At 38.0% G+C, this 19,788-nt stretch overlaps 7 protein-coding genes across 7 annotated transcripts; 5 read left to right on the top strand and 2 right to left on the bottom strand. All coding sequences in view use genetic code 12, as the record gives it.

Moving 5' to 3' along the window:
• Nucleotides 1–5: 5 nt before the first annotated feature.
• MPP10 (rRNA-processing protein) lies at nt 6–1,916 on the top strand (the record flags this gene model as incomplete). Its single annotated transcript, XM_051816979.1, has 1 exon — nt 6–1,916. One exon carries the CDS (start codon nt 6–8, stop codon nt 1,914–1,916), a length of 1,911 nt encoding a protein of 636 aa, XP_051669445.1.
• A 1,438-nt stretch (nt 1,917–3,354) lies between these two features.
• On the top strand, nt 3,355–4,509 carry CANMA_004677 (uncharacterized protein; the record flags this gene model as incomplete). The annotated part of the gene is made up of 1 exon (XM_051816978.1): nt 3,355–4,509. One exon carries the CDS (start codon nt 3,355–3,357, stop codon nt 4,507–4,509), a length of 1,155 nt encoding a protein of 384 aa, XP_051669444.1.
• Nucleotides 4,510–5,380: 871 nt separating this feature from the next.
• RRN3 (rDNA-binding RNA polymerase I transcriptional factor) lies at nt 5,381–7,584 on the bottom strand (the record flags this gene model as incomplete). The annotated part of the gene is made up of 2 exons (XM_051816977.1): nt 5,381–7,237; nt 7,366–7,584. 2 exons carry the CDS (start codon nt 7,582–7,584, stop codon nt 5,381–5,383), a joined length of 2,076 nt encoding a protein of 691 aa, XP_051669443.1.
• Nucleotides 7,585–8,220: 636 nt separating this feature from the next.
• Nucleotides 8,221–8,958, top strand: CANMA_004675 (uncharacterized protein; the record flags this gene model as incomplete). The annotated part of the gene is made up of 1 exon (XM_051816976.1): nt 8,221–8,958. The coding sequence occupies one exon, from the start codon at nt 8,221–8,223 to the stop codon at nt 8,956–8,958; it is 738 nt and encodes a 245-aa protein (XP_051669442.1).
• Nucleotides 8,959–10,913: 1,955 nt separating this feature from the next.
• Nucleotides 10,914–13,229, bottom strand: CANMA_004674 (uncharacterized protein; the record flags this gene model as incomplete). The annotated part of the gene is made up of 1 exon (XM_051816975.1): nt 10,914–13,229. One exon carries the CDS (start codon nt 13,227–13,229, stop codon nt 10,914–10,916), a length of 2,316 nt encoding a protein of 771 aa, XP_051669441.1.
• A 286-nt stretch (nt 13,230–13,515) lies between these two features.
• CANMA_004673 (uncharacterized protein) lies at nt 13,516–15,543 on the top strand (the record flags this gene model as incomplete). The annotated part of the gene is made up of 1 exon (XM_051816974.1): nt 13,516–15,543. One exon carries the CDS (start codon nt 13,516–13,518, stop codon nt 15,541–15,543), a length of 2,028 nt encoding a protein of 675 aa, XP_051669440.1.
• Nucleotides 15,544–17,191: 1,648 nt separating this feature from the next.
• Nucleotides 17,192–19,306, top strand: REG1 (protein phosphatase regulator; the record flags this gene model as incomplete). Its single annotated transcript, XM_051816972.1, has 1 exon — nt 17,192–19,306. The coding sequence occupies one exon, from the start codon at nt 17,192–17,194 to the stop codon at nt 19,304–19,306; it is 2,115 nt and encodes a 704-aa protein (XP_051669439.1).
• Nucleotides 19,307–19,788: the final 482 nt, after the last annotated feature.

The following is a 19,788-nucleotide window of genomic DNA, read 5'->3' as shown; positions in this document are numbered from 1 at the left end:
CAGAAATGAGTCAAGATATAATACAGAATTTACTACGTAATCCCCAAGATATATTCAAGCTACAGAATGAAGAAGACGGATCAAAGTCCAACATTTTCAATGACTTGGCGAAAACCATCATCAATCCCATCGTGAAGGATTATTCGGTGCTTGATGAATTATATACTGATGGATTGGATTCATCGCAAGTATTTGGGCAGACAAAGATGATATTGGATGGAATAGGTAGTAAGTTACTAAGCGAGGATATTCCAAGTGTGAGGGAGAAACTTGGTGAAGTTGAACAGAGCGAAGACGAAGATGGAGAGGGCGAGGAAGGTGAAGAGAGTGAAGAGAGTGAAGAGAGTGAGGAAGAAGTAGGCGATGGAAGCGAAGAAGACGAAAATGTGGAATTTGAAAGAGGTGTGGATGATTATGAGGAAAGTGGTGAAAGTGCAGAAGAAGATGATGAAGAAGAAGACGAGGATGAGGATGAGGATGAGGATAAGGAGGAAAGGGAATTATCAGACGATGGTGAAACTTTGGTTGGTGATGACGAAGAAGGTTCCGATACGGAAGTTAAACATACAAAGGATGTATTTGGTTTAAATGATGGATTCTTTGATATTGATGAGTATAATAAACAAGTTCTTGCGCTTGAAAATGACCAAGCGGGGGGTGATGATAATAACGATGATGACGAAGAGATTGATTACTTTGGAAGTTTAAGTGATGATAGTGAAGAAGAACAAATGGATTACTATGGCGATTTTTATGATAAGCCAGGTAAAGTGAATGTTGAACTGTGGCCCCCGAAGAAGAAAGTTGATGCTCACGAAGATGATGATATAAGTGAAGGTGAGTTTGCTGATGAAGATTACGATAATGCCATCAACTCAGCCAGACTTGACTTGTTTGCTGAAGGTGAGCCAAAAGGACAAAAACTGAATGAGAAGAATATGTCGTCGTATGAAAAGCAACAGTTGGCATTGCAGCGTGAAATTGAAAAATTGGAAGCTGAATTAGTTGCCGATAAGAAATGGACGTTAAAGGGTGAAATTACTTCGAATGAGAGGCCAAAGGAATCGTTGTTGGAAGAAAATGACCTTTCATTTGATCGTACAGCAAAACCAGTGCCAACAATCACTCAAGAAGTGACTGAAACTATTGAAGACTTGATTAGGAAAAGAATCAAGAGTGATGAATTTGATGATTTGCCAAGAAGGATTGTTCAAGATTTGTCCAAGTTTCACCAAGGACCTAAAGCGGAAGTGTCACAGCAAAAGTCATCGAAATCTTTAGCTGAGTTGTATGAAGATGAATACAATGATGTTGATGCACAACAAGAGGAGCTTGATGAGGCAGTCAAGAAGCAGCATGAAGAAATTAATGAATTGTTTACGAAGGTGACGCATAGATTGGATGCCTTGTGTTCGGCCCATTTCATTCCTAAGCCACATGAGGTGAAGAATATTGAAATTAAGGTGACTGATGCTAGTGCTCCGTCCATCAGTATGGAGGATGCTCAACCATTGAATGTGTCGAGCGAATCTAGATTGGCACCACAAGAGATATACAAAGTCGGTGATGATGCTGTCAAAGGTAATGGTGTAAAGGGAAAGTCTGAAGTTCAGTTAAAGTCGGGTCTTTCTTATTCCAAAGATGAACTCAATCGTGAAGAAAAACAACGATTGAGAAGAGCCAATAAGAGAAAGAAGTCAAAACAATTTAACGAAAGACAAGAACACAAGAGACAAAAGTTGAAACAAACTCCTGAACAACATAAACAAAGGCAATCTAAGACTGGTGAAGTTGTTGATACGTTGTCTAAGGCCAAGAATGTGAGTGTTATTGGAACAAAGGGTGAGTTGAGAGACGTAAAGGGTAATTTGAAGAAAAATAACGGACCACAAACAGGAAATAGCTTGAAACTATAAGATATAGTAGAAACTGTGTATAATTTATATGGTTTGAAGACGCGAATCAATCACTTGTTAAGAAAGAGAACTAGAAATGAAAATTAGACCTTTTTCTATCATGTAAAATGAAAATGTATCGGGGTTAAAATCCCGGGAATAAAAAGTCACTGAAATTAGGTCACAAAAGGGCAATTTTTAATAACGTTAATTTATTTTTCTTCGCCTGCTGTCATTAAAAAATCGGCCCGTTTACAAAACGCCAGCCTAAGGAATAATTTAACTCCGGTGTAATAGAAAGACAAAAAAAAAAAGAAAAAAAAAATATTTACTACGCGACAAAAAGGTCGAGTAAAACATTTTCTTGGCAGGGGTGGATGAGGGAGAAAAGACAAGGACAAGGCACACACACACACACACTTTTTATGGATGTCTTTATGTCTTTATATTCAGTGGAATTAAAACGCTCTTATCTCCAGCAGATGTATATCCTTCAACAAACTCTACAAATAGACCGTGTTTTTAAGATTGCTAATGAACGGCGATAATGGGATTATTCTCTCTTTTTCGTTTAGCAACAGATTTTATCCGATGGCGGCAACCGCGGAACAAATCAAGAGTGCTGTCTCGTCAACATAGTGTGACTTCCTTACCGAAAGAAGCAAAATAAATAATAGGTGACAGCAAATGAAGTGAAATAAGCCTTGTTTCAAAACACTGTTGGCTAGTTGATAAACGGTTGTTGATACGGTTGTTGATACGGTTGTGAGTTTTTGCATACTGCCTGTTGTAAAGTCGGATGTAATTATCGTGTAGTAAGAAGTGTTTTCTATTAGTTTCGGAACAGCTTTTAACCTCCGAAAGGATATATAATATCTATTTACTTTCTGACGCGTAATTTGTATATATGTCTCTCTCTATCTACCAATATCCTTTATGTATCTCCTCCCATTGACACGGACATGGACAGACACACACACACGTTTTTGTGCAACATCAACATTTAATTTCTTTTTATTTGAGAAATAAAAATTAATTTTTTAATTTCATTTTTAATTTATCTTTTTCTTACGACAGGCAGAAAAGTATAAGAAAAGTGTAATATAAAATACAATCATAATTCTAGCAACATTCCAGAAAAACAAAACTATACTACACTATACTAGACACACAACAGACAACACAAGTTATCAAAAGGAAGTTCACTAGATATAACCACTTCTACTATCACCCACTTCCACCCACAAAGATTAACTAACTTACTCCACCACCCCATTACCAGTCCAGAGAGGAAACAGTTATATCCTTTCAGTTCATTTTATCTTCCCTCTTTTGACCACATTCACCCCTCCTTCCCCACCCCACTCCACTTGTTCAATACAAATACAATCGCTTGTGAATGGAGCTAACTTTGGGTCCCCCCTCATACGTACGACAAAAGATGCTTTCTGCCCAATTTATGGCAAAACTATGCACTTTACCATGGCCTGTTGTTAAGACTATACTAGAGTATTACACTGTTGGCACAGTATACTCAAAAACCAACAAGGAGTTCAAACTGTCGCTATACAAGAATGTGTTGGTGGCAATGGAATGCCATATGGCAATGAACCTTCAAAAGAAGGATATGAAGGCAGTATGTTATGAACCTATTGATAAGTTGTTAAAGAGGTTCAAGAAGAATCCTATGGCCAAACAATTGAATGCATTTGGAGAAAAATTTGATGAATGCAGCTATTGGATCCACAAGGCAGAGTTTCCTATAGAAAAGACTAATGTTGTGGTTTATTTCCACGGAGGAGGATATTTGTTGAATATGATTGATTCACAACTTACATTCAGTGCTGCATTACATTTTGCCTTGGATGACAAAACAGCAGCCAGAACTTCAATATTGGTGGTTGATTATTCACTAACCATGTTTGATCACATATATCCTACCCAATTGTACGAATGTTTACGTGCTTATAACAACTTGGTTAAAGCTGGGTATAATAACATCATTCTCATGGGAGATTCTGCTGGAGCTCATATGTCATTATCACTCGCTCGAGCCATTGCATATCCGGAAGAGATAAAACAACAATTTGACTACTTTAGTCAGTTTAAATTAAACTTTAACGTGGCTGATTTACCGCAACCTAAAGCATTAATATTGGATGCCCCCTGGGTACAGCCATGTACGGCGCCGCTTCCATCGAGACACCATGTTGACACGACGGGTGACATTATTGGCTATGACATCAATTTGGGCACTTATCTTGTTGAAGATTTGGACCAAAAGTTTATAAACAATTTCCTCAAGTTTACAAACACCAACTGGCTAGACCACTGGCAAAATGTTGACGCAATAAATAATGGAAACACCATCATTATTGCTGGTGAACGCGAAGTGTTGCGTGATGGAATGGAGGATTTCTATAATATTGTTAACAAGAATGGCAATATCGAGTATTATGTTGAACCAGGTGGAATCCATGCCGGAATGGTTTATATTGAGAGTTTGGACTACATGAGTAAAAAGGGAGCTAAGCGTGCTTTGAAAGGTGATTTCAAGGATAAATATGGCATCAATTTAGTATCGCAGTTTCTCAATAAGCGCGATTTTGTATAGAAGTAAGTGGCGCTGGCGCTGGCGTGCATAATTAATATAATTGCTTGATATATTTTACTAGCATTTTCGTCTATGTAGAAATTGATTTTCTTTCGCATTTGCGATAGGTTGAGTTTCTTTGGGTCTGTCGTCTCTATAGCATGAGACATACTTCTATGGTAACATACTTTAAGTGCTTCTTAATAGTGCTGAATGATTTGGATAATGCTTGATTTTTTATCCAGTTTGAACGCGTTTTAGCATAAGTAACATAATTTAATGGTTTATCGTTCACTTTATTTTTGTTTTTGTCAAACCACTGCTTGATATTTTTTTTTTTTGGTTGCAAAATTGGGATAAATTTTCAACTGTACCCATTTCGTACTTTTTAGGTCTTAATCTATGGAAAAAATCACAATTAAGAAGTTTAAATGGGAATTTATACCAAATAGGTGTGTTAAGTGGGGATTTGATTTAAATTACGCAAGTTAAAAAAGAATTATATATACTGGGCGTCATTGTAAAAAGTGATTAAAATTTGTACGACTGGAATAAACTCAAGCTCAAAAAACGGTAATTTTAGTGCTCTGACGCAGTTGTCGAGCCAATGATCTGGTGGCGTAGCTAGGTAGCGCGCCCCGCTCACAGTACTAAATATTGGAACCGGGGAGGTCGCGAGTTCAAGTCTCGCCTAGATCATATAAAATTAACACCAATTTTTTTTTTCTCTCCTTCTTTTTTGCAGCTTAATTTTTACGACTCTCCCCTACTTTCCTGGTACGTAAACGTCTCTGAATTAATCTACTCGAGTTCTTCAATATCAAGCTGTTGAAATATACCTATATAACCTAAAAAAACCATATACATATATATGATGACGATGCATCTTGATTTAGTCGTCGTCACTATCCATGTCATCACTGTCGTTGTCATCATCGTCACTAATATCATCGTCGTCACTACTATCATCATCGTCTTCCTCATCTTCCTCTTCATCATCATCATCCATATGACTTCCAGAAGCACTATCTTCATCGTCATCTTCCTCGGGATTGACTTCGGACCATTCGACATAATTCTGATCCACTAATTTTTTACACATGGGTAAAACCAAAGGATCAAAGGGGAAATAAGCTTCCAAGTCCAAAAACTCTTGTTTTTGTTTGAAATTGCCCACGGCTGAAGGCAAGACTATAGACCCATTAGTTTGCAACATTCTTTCCCTCTTGTTGTGTTCAATGATTGAGTAACAATAGCATACATTCAATTTAGTGGCTAATTTGGCAAAGATGTAGACTACCGTTTCGTCGCAGAATTTTAATGGGTTGAATTTGACGATGATTACACGTTGGAAAAACTTGTCGATATCGCACTCCCATTCTGACGAGGAGGAGGAGGAGGATGTAGTTGACGTTGTCGATGAGGTGTCTTTGCGTAATTGTTCATGTCTGAAACAAAATATATATAATAACGCCTGAAATGCGGAATAAAAAAGCTTAAACCGTTCCATACCCCCAGTTTGTTGCGATTTGTGCTTAGATTCAACATCAAATGTCTCTTGTTCCCTTTCGATGATGTACTTGTTGAGCCAACCCATGAGGTAGCTCACAATGAAAACAACCTGATGACGCGACAAGTTTTTAGCACGAGCAATATAGGACGATAAATATTGCATGGCTTTAAGTCTCTTTTCAACAATTTCATTAGGATTGAATGCGACATCAATGAGTAAAACCAAGAAGGAGTCGGCAAGTTCTTGTTGATATTGAGTTATGCGGAACAAAATGAATTGAATCAGTTTTGTGAAATGAGTAGGCAAGATGTGACTTTTGAATAATGAGTTTATTGTATTGAATAAGGTGACTCCATTACCGTTATTTAGTTCCTCAGTTGTGAATGAGTTTGCAGTTTTTGTGAATAGTAAATGCATGATGTTGTCCAATTTTGATGCAAGAGCTTTGATGTTTCTGGTTGAGTTTGCTGATTCCACCCACTCTACTTCGCCCAACTCTTCATCCTCATCTTCAGAGTCACCTCCAGCTCCAACACGACCTCCAGCCTCACTCTCAACTCCCACATTTTCTTCTTCATCCACCTCTAGTAGCTCTTCATCATCATCTTTTCCATTAATTAACTCCTCAATCTCATCGTCATCCAAATCATCCAATTCGTTTTGCAATTCAACATCAAGCTTAATGCAGCATTCAATGATTAGCTGCCATATACTAAACTGCAACTCAGGACAGTAAGTCAATATCTGCATCAAGTTACCAACATAGTTTATAACCTCTCCGGTAGATGACGAAATGTGATGCGGGAAATTGCTTTGCAACACTTGTGGTATCATATTTATACTAGTGGGAATATACCGCAATATCTTTTGTAAAATTTCATGATGACGCGTGAAGTCTCTATCCACATCAAACAGTTCAAATTCACGAACAAGTTTATTCAATACTTCAGTCAAAAATTTAGGCAGTGTACTAACCAATACGGTTAGGAAATGCGCATATAAATCTATAAAGGTGGTGTATACCTCTTGATCGACATCATTATTATCAGTTATGGCCAACCATTTATACCGAAGAATGGCAAAAATCAAATTATTGCATGCACGGCCATCTAGTTTCGATGTATTGTTGATTAATCCTTTTAATATTATGCTGAAATGGGGTAATGTGATAGCCTCTGGGCTAGGTTTCGAAGCGCTGATCTTATCAGTCAATGTGTCGATTTGCAAGGTGTCATCCTAGAGAGACAGATAAAAGTTAGTAATATTATCAAATGCTATCGAAAAGGGGGAACAGCTGTAAGAAACATCCTATTTCTCTTCGTTTCCTCTTCCCTCTCCCTCTCTATCTATCTCAAACAACATACCTTTTCCAAGGAAGCAAATGCAGATTGAACGTAAGCTGAGTACATCTTTTCCGTAAACTCATCGTCATTTGAGGCAGTGGTGGTAGTGGTTGCATTGGTGGTGGTGGTGGTCATCGCAGTTGATGCGTCGTCTAGCGTCATTTTCTTACTCCTTTTCCTTGCAGGTACAACTTGAGTATCTATTTCTCGACTTCTCTTTATTGGATCTTCTAATGACATTTGGGTTATTCTGATGCAGAGTTGTGGTTTTAAGCTTCAGTTGATGAAACTATTTTGGATTATGAAGAGCAGAGCAGAGAAGGGTGAAAAAAAAAAAAAAAAAATTAAAATTTAAAAAAAGGAGGAGAGAGAAAGAGACAAAGAGAGAAAGGGAGAGGGGAGTGTTTTGTGTAACTCTTTTTCATCCACAGTTCTTCTAACTCTTTCAATCTCAATCCCAAACTGACAAGGAGACAAGTTAGTAGTGTTACGCAGACATTGAAAAGAGCTATAGGTTAATGTAGATGACCTCATTTCATAGTTCCAAACAGATGTGACAATGCTTCCTCTGAGACAAAGATCACAAGGTGTCTATTGTGTTTGACATGAAGTAGAAGTAGGAATCATGAGCTTAGTTGAGGGAATGCATAAAAGATTATGGCACCGTAGCTATTCTCGCTTTTTAGATTAGACATTGGGAGGCTTTGGTGAACGACTTTTCAGTTACATCAAAAGTTGGAAAGGGAAGCTGTGTACAACAAAAGGTAGCGCAGTTTTCCAATTTTTAGGGAAAGGATTACATTCTTGGGGTTTCAATATTTGTCTCGTGTTGAAAACACTTCACCACCAAAGCACAACCAATAACAACAAAAAGATATGACCACGGTTGAATTGCACTCGAAGTTCTTATTAAACCTATCCGATATCGAGGCTAGGAAGATCGATTTAAACTTTGGGGTGCTACTTGGCCTCCAAGATAGAGACAAGTTTATCATAGCTACATCATTCGAGATTATCAATAGTAACAACACAATTGATTACGAGTTTTTGTACAAGAGATACAATCAATTGAAGCTAGTATATCCTGAATTTACTATACTAGGAATATACCACATGAGTGAAAGCAATTCGTCGACAATAGCCATGTCTCAAGAAGTACAGAGTTGTAGTAAATCATACGACATTGCAATCAACCCCCACCAGATTTATGTAACTTACAACAAAGACGACAAAGAGCATCCATTCAAGTCTTATTCTGCCAATGACTCTCATATGCTTCAAACTACAATCGCCATTAGTGAAACTGAAAACATAACTGCGTCAACAATTGACAAACACAAGATTTATTTCGAATCCAATGGCAAACGTCAAAGAGAACCTACAAATATAAAGAAACACATAGGTGATGTTGCCCATGTGGTAAAAGTTTTACAAAAGCTTGATAAGAATAAGGGAAAGGAGAAGAAGAACGAGGACGACGTGGAAGAAAAGACCGACGGGGATCATTCCACCTTGCTAAAGTTGCAAACAACCCAGTTGGCGTTATTGACTGAACAGAAAGCCGTCTTGGATAGTGCACAAAGTCATCTTGTGAAGCTTTGGAGATTGTCTTAAGCGTTAGGCACGTTTGAATGTACACCCTTCTCTTTGAAGTCTTCTAACTCTACTTCTCTTCACAAAGTTTGTCCTTGTCTATGTATCTCTTGTATAAAAACACAAAACTGGTATACACGAGAGTCACAATTACCCCAGCTTTGTATCTTCTGCTTTAACCTGTTGCCTTTAACTAAAATGACTTAGCATCTGTTAAAGTCTTGGTTACGATGAACCTAGGACTGTGCCAGGATTAAAAAAAGTTTGAAGCTCTACATCATCTTCAAATGGGATTGGGTTGCTAGCAGGTTGGTATAAATATTGATGAGAATGTAACAAAAGAGACAAAAGAAATCAGTCCATGATATTTATATTACAAATGACGAGTTTTGGTGTAAATCTGCAATAGGAATTATATTTTGGTAGCTTTTATAATTGATTGAGTTTAACCTGTTTTGGGGTTCAGGAACAAGGCACTCTGCAATTTACTACAATATTTACACCTCAGTTGAAGTTTGGCCAATCCAATGGAAGAAACTATATATTCATTCGAAGGTGGGGCAGTGTGAAATTGAAAACAATATTGCAACCTAATGCAACTTAGAAAAAGGAGATTTTTTTTTGGTTGCAAAACAAAACGTACATTTGAGTATCATTATTAATCCTGTTTTGATAACAAGACTAGTTTACAGGGAAATATGATTACTACTGGTATATCTTGATATCTCTATCGCTATCTTTTTCACTATCTGTCACCATCTCCGAACCCAGAAAAAATTCATATCCATTTATGCCTTGATCGCCGTTCTCAAGGAAATGGAATAAAGGTTTTCAATTGAATAAACCAAGCTGGTCCATATAACTAGGAAAGTGACTGCTTCTAATTACCGGAATATACCATCTCAAGACGAACTCTAACAACCTCCCCATTTGAATCATCAATTACAAGTATCTGTTTGAAATCATAGCCCACCCTTCGGCGATGATAGCCTATTATGCTGCGTGGAAGACGTGGACACATCGTATGCAATAGACCCTGTATTTTTCCAGTATAAATATGCAGCCTTCCTCCACACCACCAGTTAATAGAAGCTTTAAGAAAATTGAAAACCAACCCTCCTATAGGCATGAAATCTTCCTTACGAGCAAGTTCTGAGCTGATTATCGAGGACCGCAAATTTGGATGGCGTTATCGTTGCAAATTTGCGATACTCCGTTCTCATCTCATGCCTGGAAAAATTACATTGAGGTTAATTAATTTAGGATATTCATGTTCTAGTTCATTGCAGAGGAGGATACCATCTAGATCATCTACTTGTTTCAATGATAAACTCTCACGTTGGGAAGTATTAAAGAGTTTTGCAAGATAGAGTATTCAGATGAGTGGTAATTTTGGCTGTAATAGTTATGGTAGAGCAAGGAACTTTCAGAAATTGGAAAGGTGGCCGAGTTGGTCTAAGGCGCTAGACTCAAGAATTAAGTTTCTTACAGCTTAACAAGTTGTGATTTCTAGTATCGTAAGATGCGCGAGTTCGAATCTCGTCCTTTTCATTATTTTTTTATTTTTGATTCCTAATTTTTTTTTTTTGCAACTTCGATCATCCACCTGCTTATGGAACGTAAATTCTGCTCTTGCAATTGATGCTTGAGAATTTCCACTTTATATTTACTTTTCTTTGGTCTAAGCTGGCTTTAGGCGGCAAATACGATATTGCAAGCCAGACACCAAGCTTTAATGAATAAGAAATACCCACAGCCATTTATCAGAAAGATCAAATCTTACACTGTGGTTGTACACAATTCCGTTCATAGAGAGATTCCGAATCAGACGATACCAGGCTTCAAAAGTGATCAAAGAGAAAAGTAGTACGAGAGTAAAACCCCAATGTTTTCAATATATACAGTAGACAGCCATATATGCAAATGGGTGCCCATAATGATTTAATTGACATTGATAAACTCCTACCTGTCACATCTTACTTTTCTTTAGCAAGGAAAAATCGTGTTGAATCATCAATAATATCGCCATCAAACACAAGTCGATTCTTGACCCATTTACTCAATTTATTACGCACTCGTGGCTGTTTATATCTCCTGTCAACCAAGTAAATCAAGGCGTAGTCATTTGCATGTCGTATACAACGTCCAATGCTTTGATTTACCGCCTTCATGCACAAATTTTCATAATACTCATTCGAACATTCCTTGGCCCTTTGTGGCGAGCCTCCCTTTTCAATAACCAGAGACTCGATGAATGCTCTTTTAGCAATTATTTCACCCAGAAATGCATTAGGATATGGTAACCCAATCATTATGACTGCTCGCGCCAAATTGTCAGAAAAGTTGATTCCTTCGGCTAATTTCCCACCAACGACTGAGAACAAAATAGCCCCCCTTTTGTGTGAATTGATAGCTTGCGAATAATCGGATAGGACAGAATCGACATTTGAAGAGTTTGTCGGTTCTTGAAACACTGTTTTTAAAGCGGCGATTTTCTGAAAGGCGTTGGTTTGCTGCCAATGTTGTGTCACTTTGTATAGGAAATTGTAACTACTGAAAAACACCACAATACCATGAGGAACCACTTGGCATACTTGTAGAATAAAGTCGCCCAATTTATCCAATTGCAAACAATCATTTCGTGCGTTAAACAGAAAATCAAACACAGAGCTCCATTTTTCAACAGTGAATACTTTCAAGTTATTCTCCGGTATAACATGTTGACACGAAAACTTTTTAACCTTTTGGTTGGGCACATGGGGCATCAAGAATTCGGTGAAGTCAGTCATTGGTTCCATTGTACCACCGCAGAGCAATACGCATTTAGCTTCAGTCACAATTTCGTTGAAAACGACACTCGGATCCAATAGCATATATCGCAATTCGAGTTCGTTTGCCGGTTTATCCCAATAAAACTTACCTTCCTTTCTAGGATTGGTTAAAGCACGAAGAAATTTAGCAATTTCAAAGAGTACAGGTGAGGCAGCGGTATGGTTACCTTCGGTTTTCTCCATATAAGACTCAATTTTGTAGGCAATTTTCGACTTTGTCAAGTATTCATCTAATTTATGTATGTTTACCAAATCGCCGGTTGAATCTTGAAAAATATCCTCCACTTTGACTTCTTGACCTGGGGAGGCCAGTTGTGATTCCATGAATGTTATCAATAATTTGCAAACCTTTGTCAATTTGATGATATGAATCCGATTTCCACTATTTAATCTTTTGGCAAATTTCGCCAAGTACACCTTCAAAGACTGCACTACTTTGTGGAGTCGACAAACACTGATGTTTACCGAATACAACGACGTTATCGAGTCAATGATGTTGTGTGCTTCGTCGATTATAACAATTGAGTCATCGATGTCGAGGCCCCAAGCTTCACGAGCAGATCTTTGGAAAAGTAGCTGGTAGGGCAACGAAACTACTTCGGCAGATTCCAATCCTTTTCTTATTGAGTAATAAGGACAAGTGTGTAGGTCTGTTCCTAATGTTGCTAGATCTTCGATATCACGAATTCTGGATAGACTCAAGTCGGAAAACTCTTTACTCAACGATTGATCTTTTGTGAGATATGAACAACCTTCTTTAGTCTTTTGTAAATCAAGGCAAGCATCGTTGATACTTTGGTCACCTTTTTTGGCTATTTTTTCGTTGACACACAACTGCTTTCGAGATCCGATTGGCAAATATTTAGTTCGTTCAGTCATGTCATCAAACGATGCGTCAAATGTTGTGAGACGTAGTTGACTTGAAAACTGATTTAGTTGGGAATGTGTTCTCGAGGAAAAGAATATCTTTGTTTTGCAATTGGAGTAGTCCCTGGTCTCATCATGTTCGTCGCGACGCATCAACCTATCGATTTCTTTGTTGAGCTTCAAGTTTTGAGCTTCAATAGAAGCAGACGATTCTGTATCACTGTGGTAGTCTTCTGGTAGGAATGTGTCCTCTTGAGTCACCTGCCGCCTTTTGACTTTTTGCTGTATTGCCGATTCTGCTCTCACCTTGTCTGTATAACTCTTTTCCACTTGGTCCAAATGTAGTTCAAACAGTTTGAGCTTGTCTTTTGATTTGTCAACTATGGAACTTCTATAGGCATTCTTCACCCACTCTGGCTCATCATCGCTACTTTCTTCCGATACGTCTTCAATATCAAACACATGGTTTCTCTTGTAATCTCTTAACCAGGTCATGGTGGAACATATTATTGACAAAGTTTTCCCCGTTCCGGTTGGACTTTCAAACAAACCAACTTTATAACCATTTTCAATAGTGTCGTATATAGCATCCATAAGTTGAAGTTGAATGTCATATGGGGTGAATGGATGATTGTAATTTCGGGGTAGCGTGGTAGGACACATTTCTCAACAATGGTTTAGAAAGTTTCTTGAACATGCGTCGTTGATAAATTGTGCAAACGGGTATCAAATAATCAGTTGCTACGCAGAAGCATAAGATCGCAATGAGCACTGGTGTTGGGGCAAGTATGAATCGGTGCATACGCGTCAGATAAAAAGAAAGCAAAAAAAGGGCAAAAAAATAGTGTTGCACAATTTCCAACCCACAACAACATTTTAAATGTCCTCCATTGCAGACATAAAATTGAACCGAGTCGATCTAGCATTGGCTCGTCATGACCCAATTCAGCTATCGGATAATCTTCAGCTAACATTGAACCTGTACAATGAGTTAACTATAGTTGAACCAAGGTTCCCATCTTATCACAATGCTATTATCAAGAATCGACATCGCACAGTATTAAACAGTAAAGAGATCTTCTCGACTGGGACTATATTGTATCCGGAGGCAGTTAGCAACTTACCTGTGGGTCAATTTAAAGATGTTGTGTTTAAGGATGGTGACGAGTTTTTTAATATAACTGCGCAAGATCCGATCATTGTTGAACACCAATGGACTCTGATTAACCAAAATACAAGAGACTCAAGTTTGGGAATATTGTTTAATACAGGAGAGCTTTTAGTTTTGGTCCGAGAGAATCATAATCAGACTTATAATTATAAAGTCAAAATTAATGTGTTTGAGACGTTGGTAAAACTTTATCTGATTCCATACTACCAAGGGAAATGGTATGTCAGCGCTCCCGAGTTTAAGCATTTAAAGATTAGGTACTTTACATTTCACGACAATCAATTGGTAGTTGTTGATATGGCTAATCGCATCACGATATTCGATTGTCATATGAATGTGGTAAAACAAATTGATGTTGAGAGAGACATTGCCAAACTTCGCTGGGAAAAGGATACGTTTTTGGTTATTGGGAAAGACAACTCGCTATTGTTGGTTGAAGATAAGGTTCGGGAGATTTATCCACCCCGGCGAGGGCATTTCCAAAAAGTTGAAATCGTGCAATACAGGTCAAGAAGTTGTATCATTGCTGTGTTTATGTCAAAAGTTGTCATCTTTGAAAATGGCAACATACATGAGTACAACACAGATACATGGTACACTTGTACATCAGTTGTCACGGGAAGAGGTGAACTGCTAACTATTATTCTCGCTTATGAAGACTCAACCATCATTACACTCTCATTTGATAGTAACAGAATATCAAAGATATCCAACGACTTGTCGTGGTTATTGTTTACAGATAAGACATTGAACGGATTTCAAATGGCTTCAGAAGATGCAACCGCAGAAGGAAGTATTATTCTACATGGAGTTCAACCCATTACTGATAAAATACTAGCGGTGGTGTACAAAGTCCTACCCAAAAATGCTCTCCATTTTCGAATTCCTTCCGAATTAAGCGTTAACTTGACATTTATACATTTAGAGTCGTTTATGGGAACGATTAAAGAGCCGGTAGTCAATACATCAATAGCTAAACTTGCGTGTTTTTATCTTGAGGATTTCTCAACAATACCAGCCATGATTGATGACCTAACTATGTCCCAGCTGGAAAAGATTGATGTGTTTATACCGCAACTTCAAGTATTTGTCAATGAACTATTGCAGCCTCAAGAAATACCTGCACCAATGATCAAAAGTGTTTTGGAACAGGATTTGGTTGATAATTTTGTACAAAGTGAAACCGTTGCCAACATTCAATTCAAGTATTGCTTAGCAACGTTACTCTTGACAGGGCTTGAGAGCTTTAAATCATCGGACAATGATATGGCTAGTAGTCTATACAATCAGGTGAAACAGTTGCAAACTACCCTAGAGGAAAGCTTACGTAGGTATATCGCCACGTTGTTATTTCAAATAAACAAGGACAAAGTCGTGGAGAATGAGGTGGATAAATTCTCGCTAATTACACAAGGTCTGCAGTTCAGTCTCAGGCTCGATGCATTGGACAAGGCTGTACTTAAGGCGGGCGGTAATCTTGTTGAAGAATTTGAAATTGGATCTAGTGATTTGCTGATTATTATGACAAACAATATGATTACTTCAACTTCTGGACATTCTTGGACTCTTTGTGATTTAACGCGACTTCCAATCATCGATAGAAAATCGAAAATAGATGAATTGGGAGGTTTCAAGTACTTGTATGGTGATCAAAATGCTCCTTTGGTTGATGCAATGAGACATGTAATTGACTATTGTTTTATCAGTGGAAATAGAATTTATATAGGTCAGTTTTGAAAAAGGAAACCGGCTATACAAAAGAAAAAGCTTTTTGTTATCACAGGTGAAGGTCAATAAGTTGTTGCCAATGTATGCCTCCCCTCCCCTTCTCTTTGCACCCACGCTGGTCTTTATAAATACATACATTGTTTCTATATTCAGAATTTTACGACATCAATAGAATATTACACAAAATATAAAAACGTAAAAACTCAATTCCGAGTTTGTCCATCCATCCCCCACAAATCGGATTAATTAAAACGAGATTTCTTTTTTTTTTTTCTTTTTCTCTCTCACTGTTTTCAACAACACCCATTTGATATATTTGCACTGAATTAACAGAGCACTTTGTTGTTTATGGGTTTACCATCAACAGATTTGGGCGACCTTTGAACCTACAGTAGTCTCAGTTGCTCTAAATCTGTGATGTGCACTTTACTCGGCTCCCCTTTGCTCTTGGTGTGAGCACTTGGGGTGCACGTAGATTTTCCTGAAGGCTACTATTCTAAAAGTTCTACATCCAACTGCCTGAATAAACGCGGAGTGGGGGGGGGGGGGGGACGAAGGAAGCTAATGTGAGATTGAACTCATAATGATAGGATCTTCGTAGCAAAAGGGTGAGCTTTGTTTCGTACAATGTTCAACTGCCTTTAAAATGTCACCTCATTTTTGTCTGTTGGTTGTCTGTTGTCTTTTTTTTTACTTCTACTTTTGTGGACGTTTTTTCCTCCAAGCGCTGTACGTGACTCGGTAGCTATCTAATTGGAAGCGGGGGGTCGTAGTGGGGGAGTCTCGGACTGAAGCTTATGAGTCCCTTGTGTTTCTTTGGCTCCAAAGCATTTGGCTTTCAGCTCGCCCTTGTGGACCAACACCATTGTACGCAAAGTGTGACAGCCGTTTTGAATGTCGCAGTAAAAAAAAAACACTCTTTTTTGAAAGAGATTTTACCCCTCCTCTCTCCGTAAACCAACCATAGTATTAGAGTGACAAGGCCAGTATTTGCTTAATAGTACTTTATTAGAGATCTAAATGCATAATTGTAGTTCATGGCGATTCTTATATATGTTATCTGCTCTCTGAATATGCTGTTTACTAAAGGAATTCCGTTTTGGTGATATTGTTTGACTTTTGGGGGCATACAAAAAAAAAGAAAAAAAACTATCATTGAATTAGAAGTTCAGCAAGTCGATTATTGTTAACACTCCTGTGTATATGCTGCTGTTGTTACCAATCCTGTTGTTTTTGGTAAAGCTTCATCCCAATATCTTCAAAAGAGTTTGTATATATCTTTCTTTGTAGAGCTCATGGAGTGATCCATTTAAGAAATATAAAAATAAAAACTAAAACTAAAACTAAAAAATAAAAAAAAAAATAAAAAATAAAAAAAGTGCGAGAGAAAAGAAAGAACGAAGAATAAAAATTTACAGCAAACCACCAATTTCTCTCTTCCATTCAAAAACAAATTACTTTCTTATATAACAATCAATCATACTTTTATACATCATCATAATCATCATCATAATAACTCAATAAACCCATACATAGTATCCAGCATCCACTACTAATACTACCACTATCACTACTACTACTGCTACAACATACTCAGCAACTCAAATTACACTGCATCTATTCACTGACTCTACTCCACTAAGAAAAAAAGAAAACAATGTCAGATGAAGTATTTTCTGGCGGAGCCACTACTTCACAACATGTGGATGCTGAAGATGACGATCATTTTGAAAACACCACCTTCAAGTTGAAGAGAACCAGATCTTTAGGCTTACTTGACGAGTTCATACCAGAAAAAGTTAAAGATCAAGCATTGGAAGAAGGAAAATCGCCGACAAACACTGGCGGCAGAACAAGAACATCGTCGAACGATAATCTGGATGTAAACAACCACAACCACAACAGCAATCAATCAACGTCGGTATCATCTTCGCCATCACCAATCGCTTCTCCTACAGCAACCCTGGCTTTGAACCTACAATCTCCTGAATTGCTCCCTTATGACGACACCGATGTGGCAGCAGAACCTTCGCGTCATGTTGATTACTTGTCTCATCAGTGGGATGTATCAGATATTTCTAAATCATGGAGGTATGTTGTTTCAAATAAGCATGATGTAGCAAATGCCGCTAGATTGGAAAATGCATCATGGAGAACGTGGGCACAGAGAAGATCAAATTTAAAGACAATCAGTCCTGAAGAGGTCAACTGGGCAAAGGAGACAGATGTTACCTGGTTATATGGCCCAATATTAAAGAACAAAGGAGCTTCTTCCAACGGTGACAATCATGCAAACGACGAGAATGAAGATGATGTAAATCATGAGCCCACAGCCACGAGCGCCGTTGCAGGAGATATATCTATACCAAAAAAATCAAAAAATAAGAATGCACCTAAACCTATACTAAAGAAACGTACTATTGAAGAATCAATCATTAGTCATACGAATTTGCTAAAGTTGGAATTAGCATCCAGTATTCACCAAAAAAAAAGAGAACAGCAATTGAAACAACAGCAAGAACTACAGAAGCAAAACCAAGGAACTGACGAGTACTTTGACTACAATGCTCTTCTGAATAAATTAAACAGTCAGTACGCCAACAACCAAGCCACGGAGAATACAAACGTAGCAAAATTCCAAAATTTGCTCAATTCAAATTCATCTTCCCTGGCCACAGTTCAGCAAGATATCAAACCCGAGACATCTGCGTTGAATAATGATGGAGCTGGAGCAACAGCAGCAGGAGGAGAGGATGACCACAACAAGGAAAGGCATATACACTTTAACGATGAAGTACAACAATGTGTGGCTTGGGATTCATTTTCAGACGACAATGACGAGGAGGATATCAGTGACTATGACGATACAGATGATGTCTATGATGACTATGATGATCAAGTAAACAATAATTTGATTCGAAGTCATTTGTATGAGGGGGACTTGGAAAATGGCGAAAACGACGATGACTCTGATGACGACGACAACGACGACGACGATGAAGGAGGATTCTTTTTGAAAGTTAGATCTAATTCAAATCCATCATTAAAAATGGTCCCCAGCCAAGGCTCCTCGCCATCAATAAAGGGGCGCGACCAAACTGGTATGCAATCTTTGCCAAGTCTTAAACGCTGCAGATCCATAAAGCTTTTACCTCCAACAACATTAAACTACGGGTCAGACGAAGATTCAAGTGATGAGGAATATCCGTACACTTCAAGTTTGTCTCATAATGTGGGTAACGACATAAGCAGAGGGTATGATTATTATTATGATTACAACACGGTGTACCCTAGTGATCCATACCAATTTCAAGGATATCAAACCCCTGATGTGATTGACGTACCCGAAAATTTAGATATGGGATCAAATGTGAATTACGATTTGATTGATGAGAATAATAATGACATGACAGTAGGTACAACAGAGCACAATGAATATGGCGGACAGAATGAACATAGCGACAATAGTAGGCAAAGTGGTGGAGTGTCGCCAACGTCACATAGTTCACCTACGTCACCATTATCTGGACCTGCAGCACCTGCAGCACATGCGACACCTGCATCTCCTTCAGCACTACCTACGACAACTTCCCCATTCCATAACCAACCCCATTCTCAGGCAAAACATATGCCGTTCCAATTGAGTGATTCTGAGAGTGATTCTGAAGAAGAAGAAGAAGAAGGATTAAGCATAGGAACTCGAAGATCCAGTCAAGCTTTGGCCGAACTGATTTTCCACGGACACAATCCATTAACGGAGAGTAAAAATTAAAGACATCAAAACAAAAAAAACTACAAACAGAAAAAAAAAACAAAGCTACAACAATGTCTTTAATTGATTCAGATTAAGTACCAGAGCCAATTTGCACCTACTGGTCAAACCTCGGGGGCGTTAAATAATAATGCGTTACAACACTCGAGTTGGTTTTAGATTATGAACTCCTGAGTTAATGGAAAATGATCCATAGACTTAAATGGTGTAAACATAGATTGAAATAAACGAAAATATTTTTTTGTAAAATTCCACTTCCCTTGCCTACGCCTTTCGTTGTAGCTATATTGAATGTGATTGCGAAGAAAGAACGTGGGGCAGCATTATACCACTAAACGGTGCGCATGACATTAACACCGAGAAAATGTCACTTCTTTCATTTTTTTTACGACAATGATTTAAGAAGAAAGTTGCCTTTTATTTTTGCTACTCCTGCCTCGAAAGGTACATTTTCTCCAAACCACGAGGTAATAGACCACCAA

This window comes from Candida margitis, assembly GCF_024628925.1.
Source record: "Candida margitis strain CBS 14175 chromosome Unknown scaffold1, whole genome shotgun sequence".
Taxonomy (NCBI): Eukaryota; Fungi; Ascomycota; class Pichiomycetes; order Serinales; family Debaryomycetaceae; genus Lodderomyces; species Lodderomyces margitis.
The sequence above is the reverse complement of the archived record's forward strand: the minus strand, read 5'-3'. Positions and strand labels throughout refer to the sequence as shown.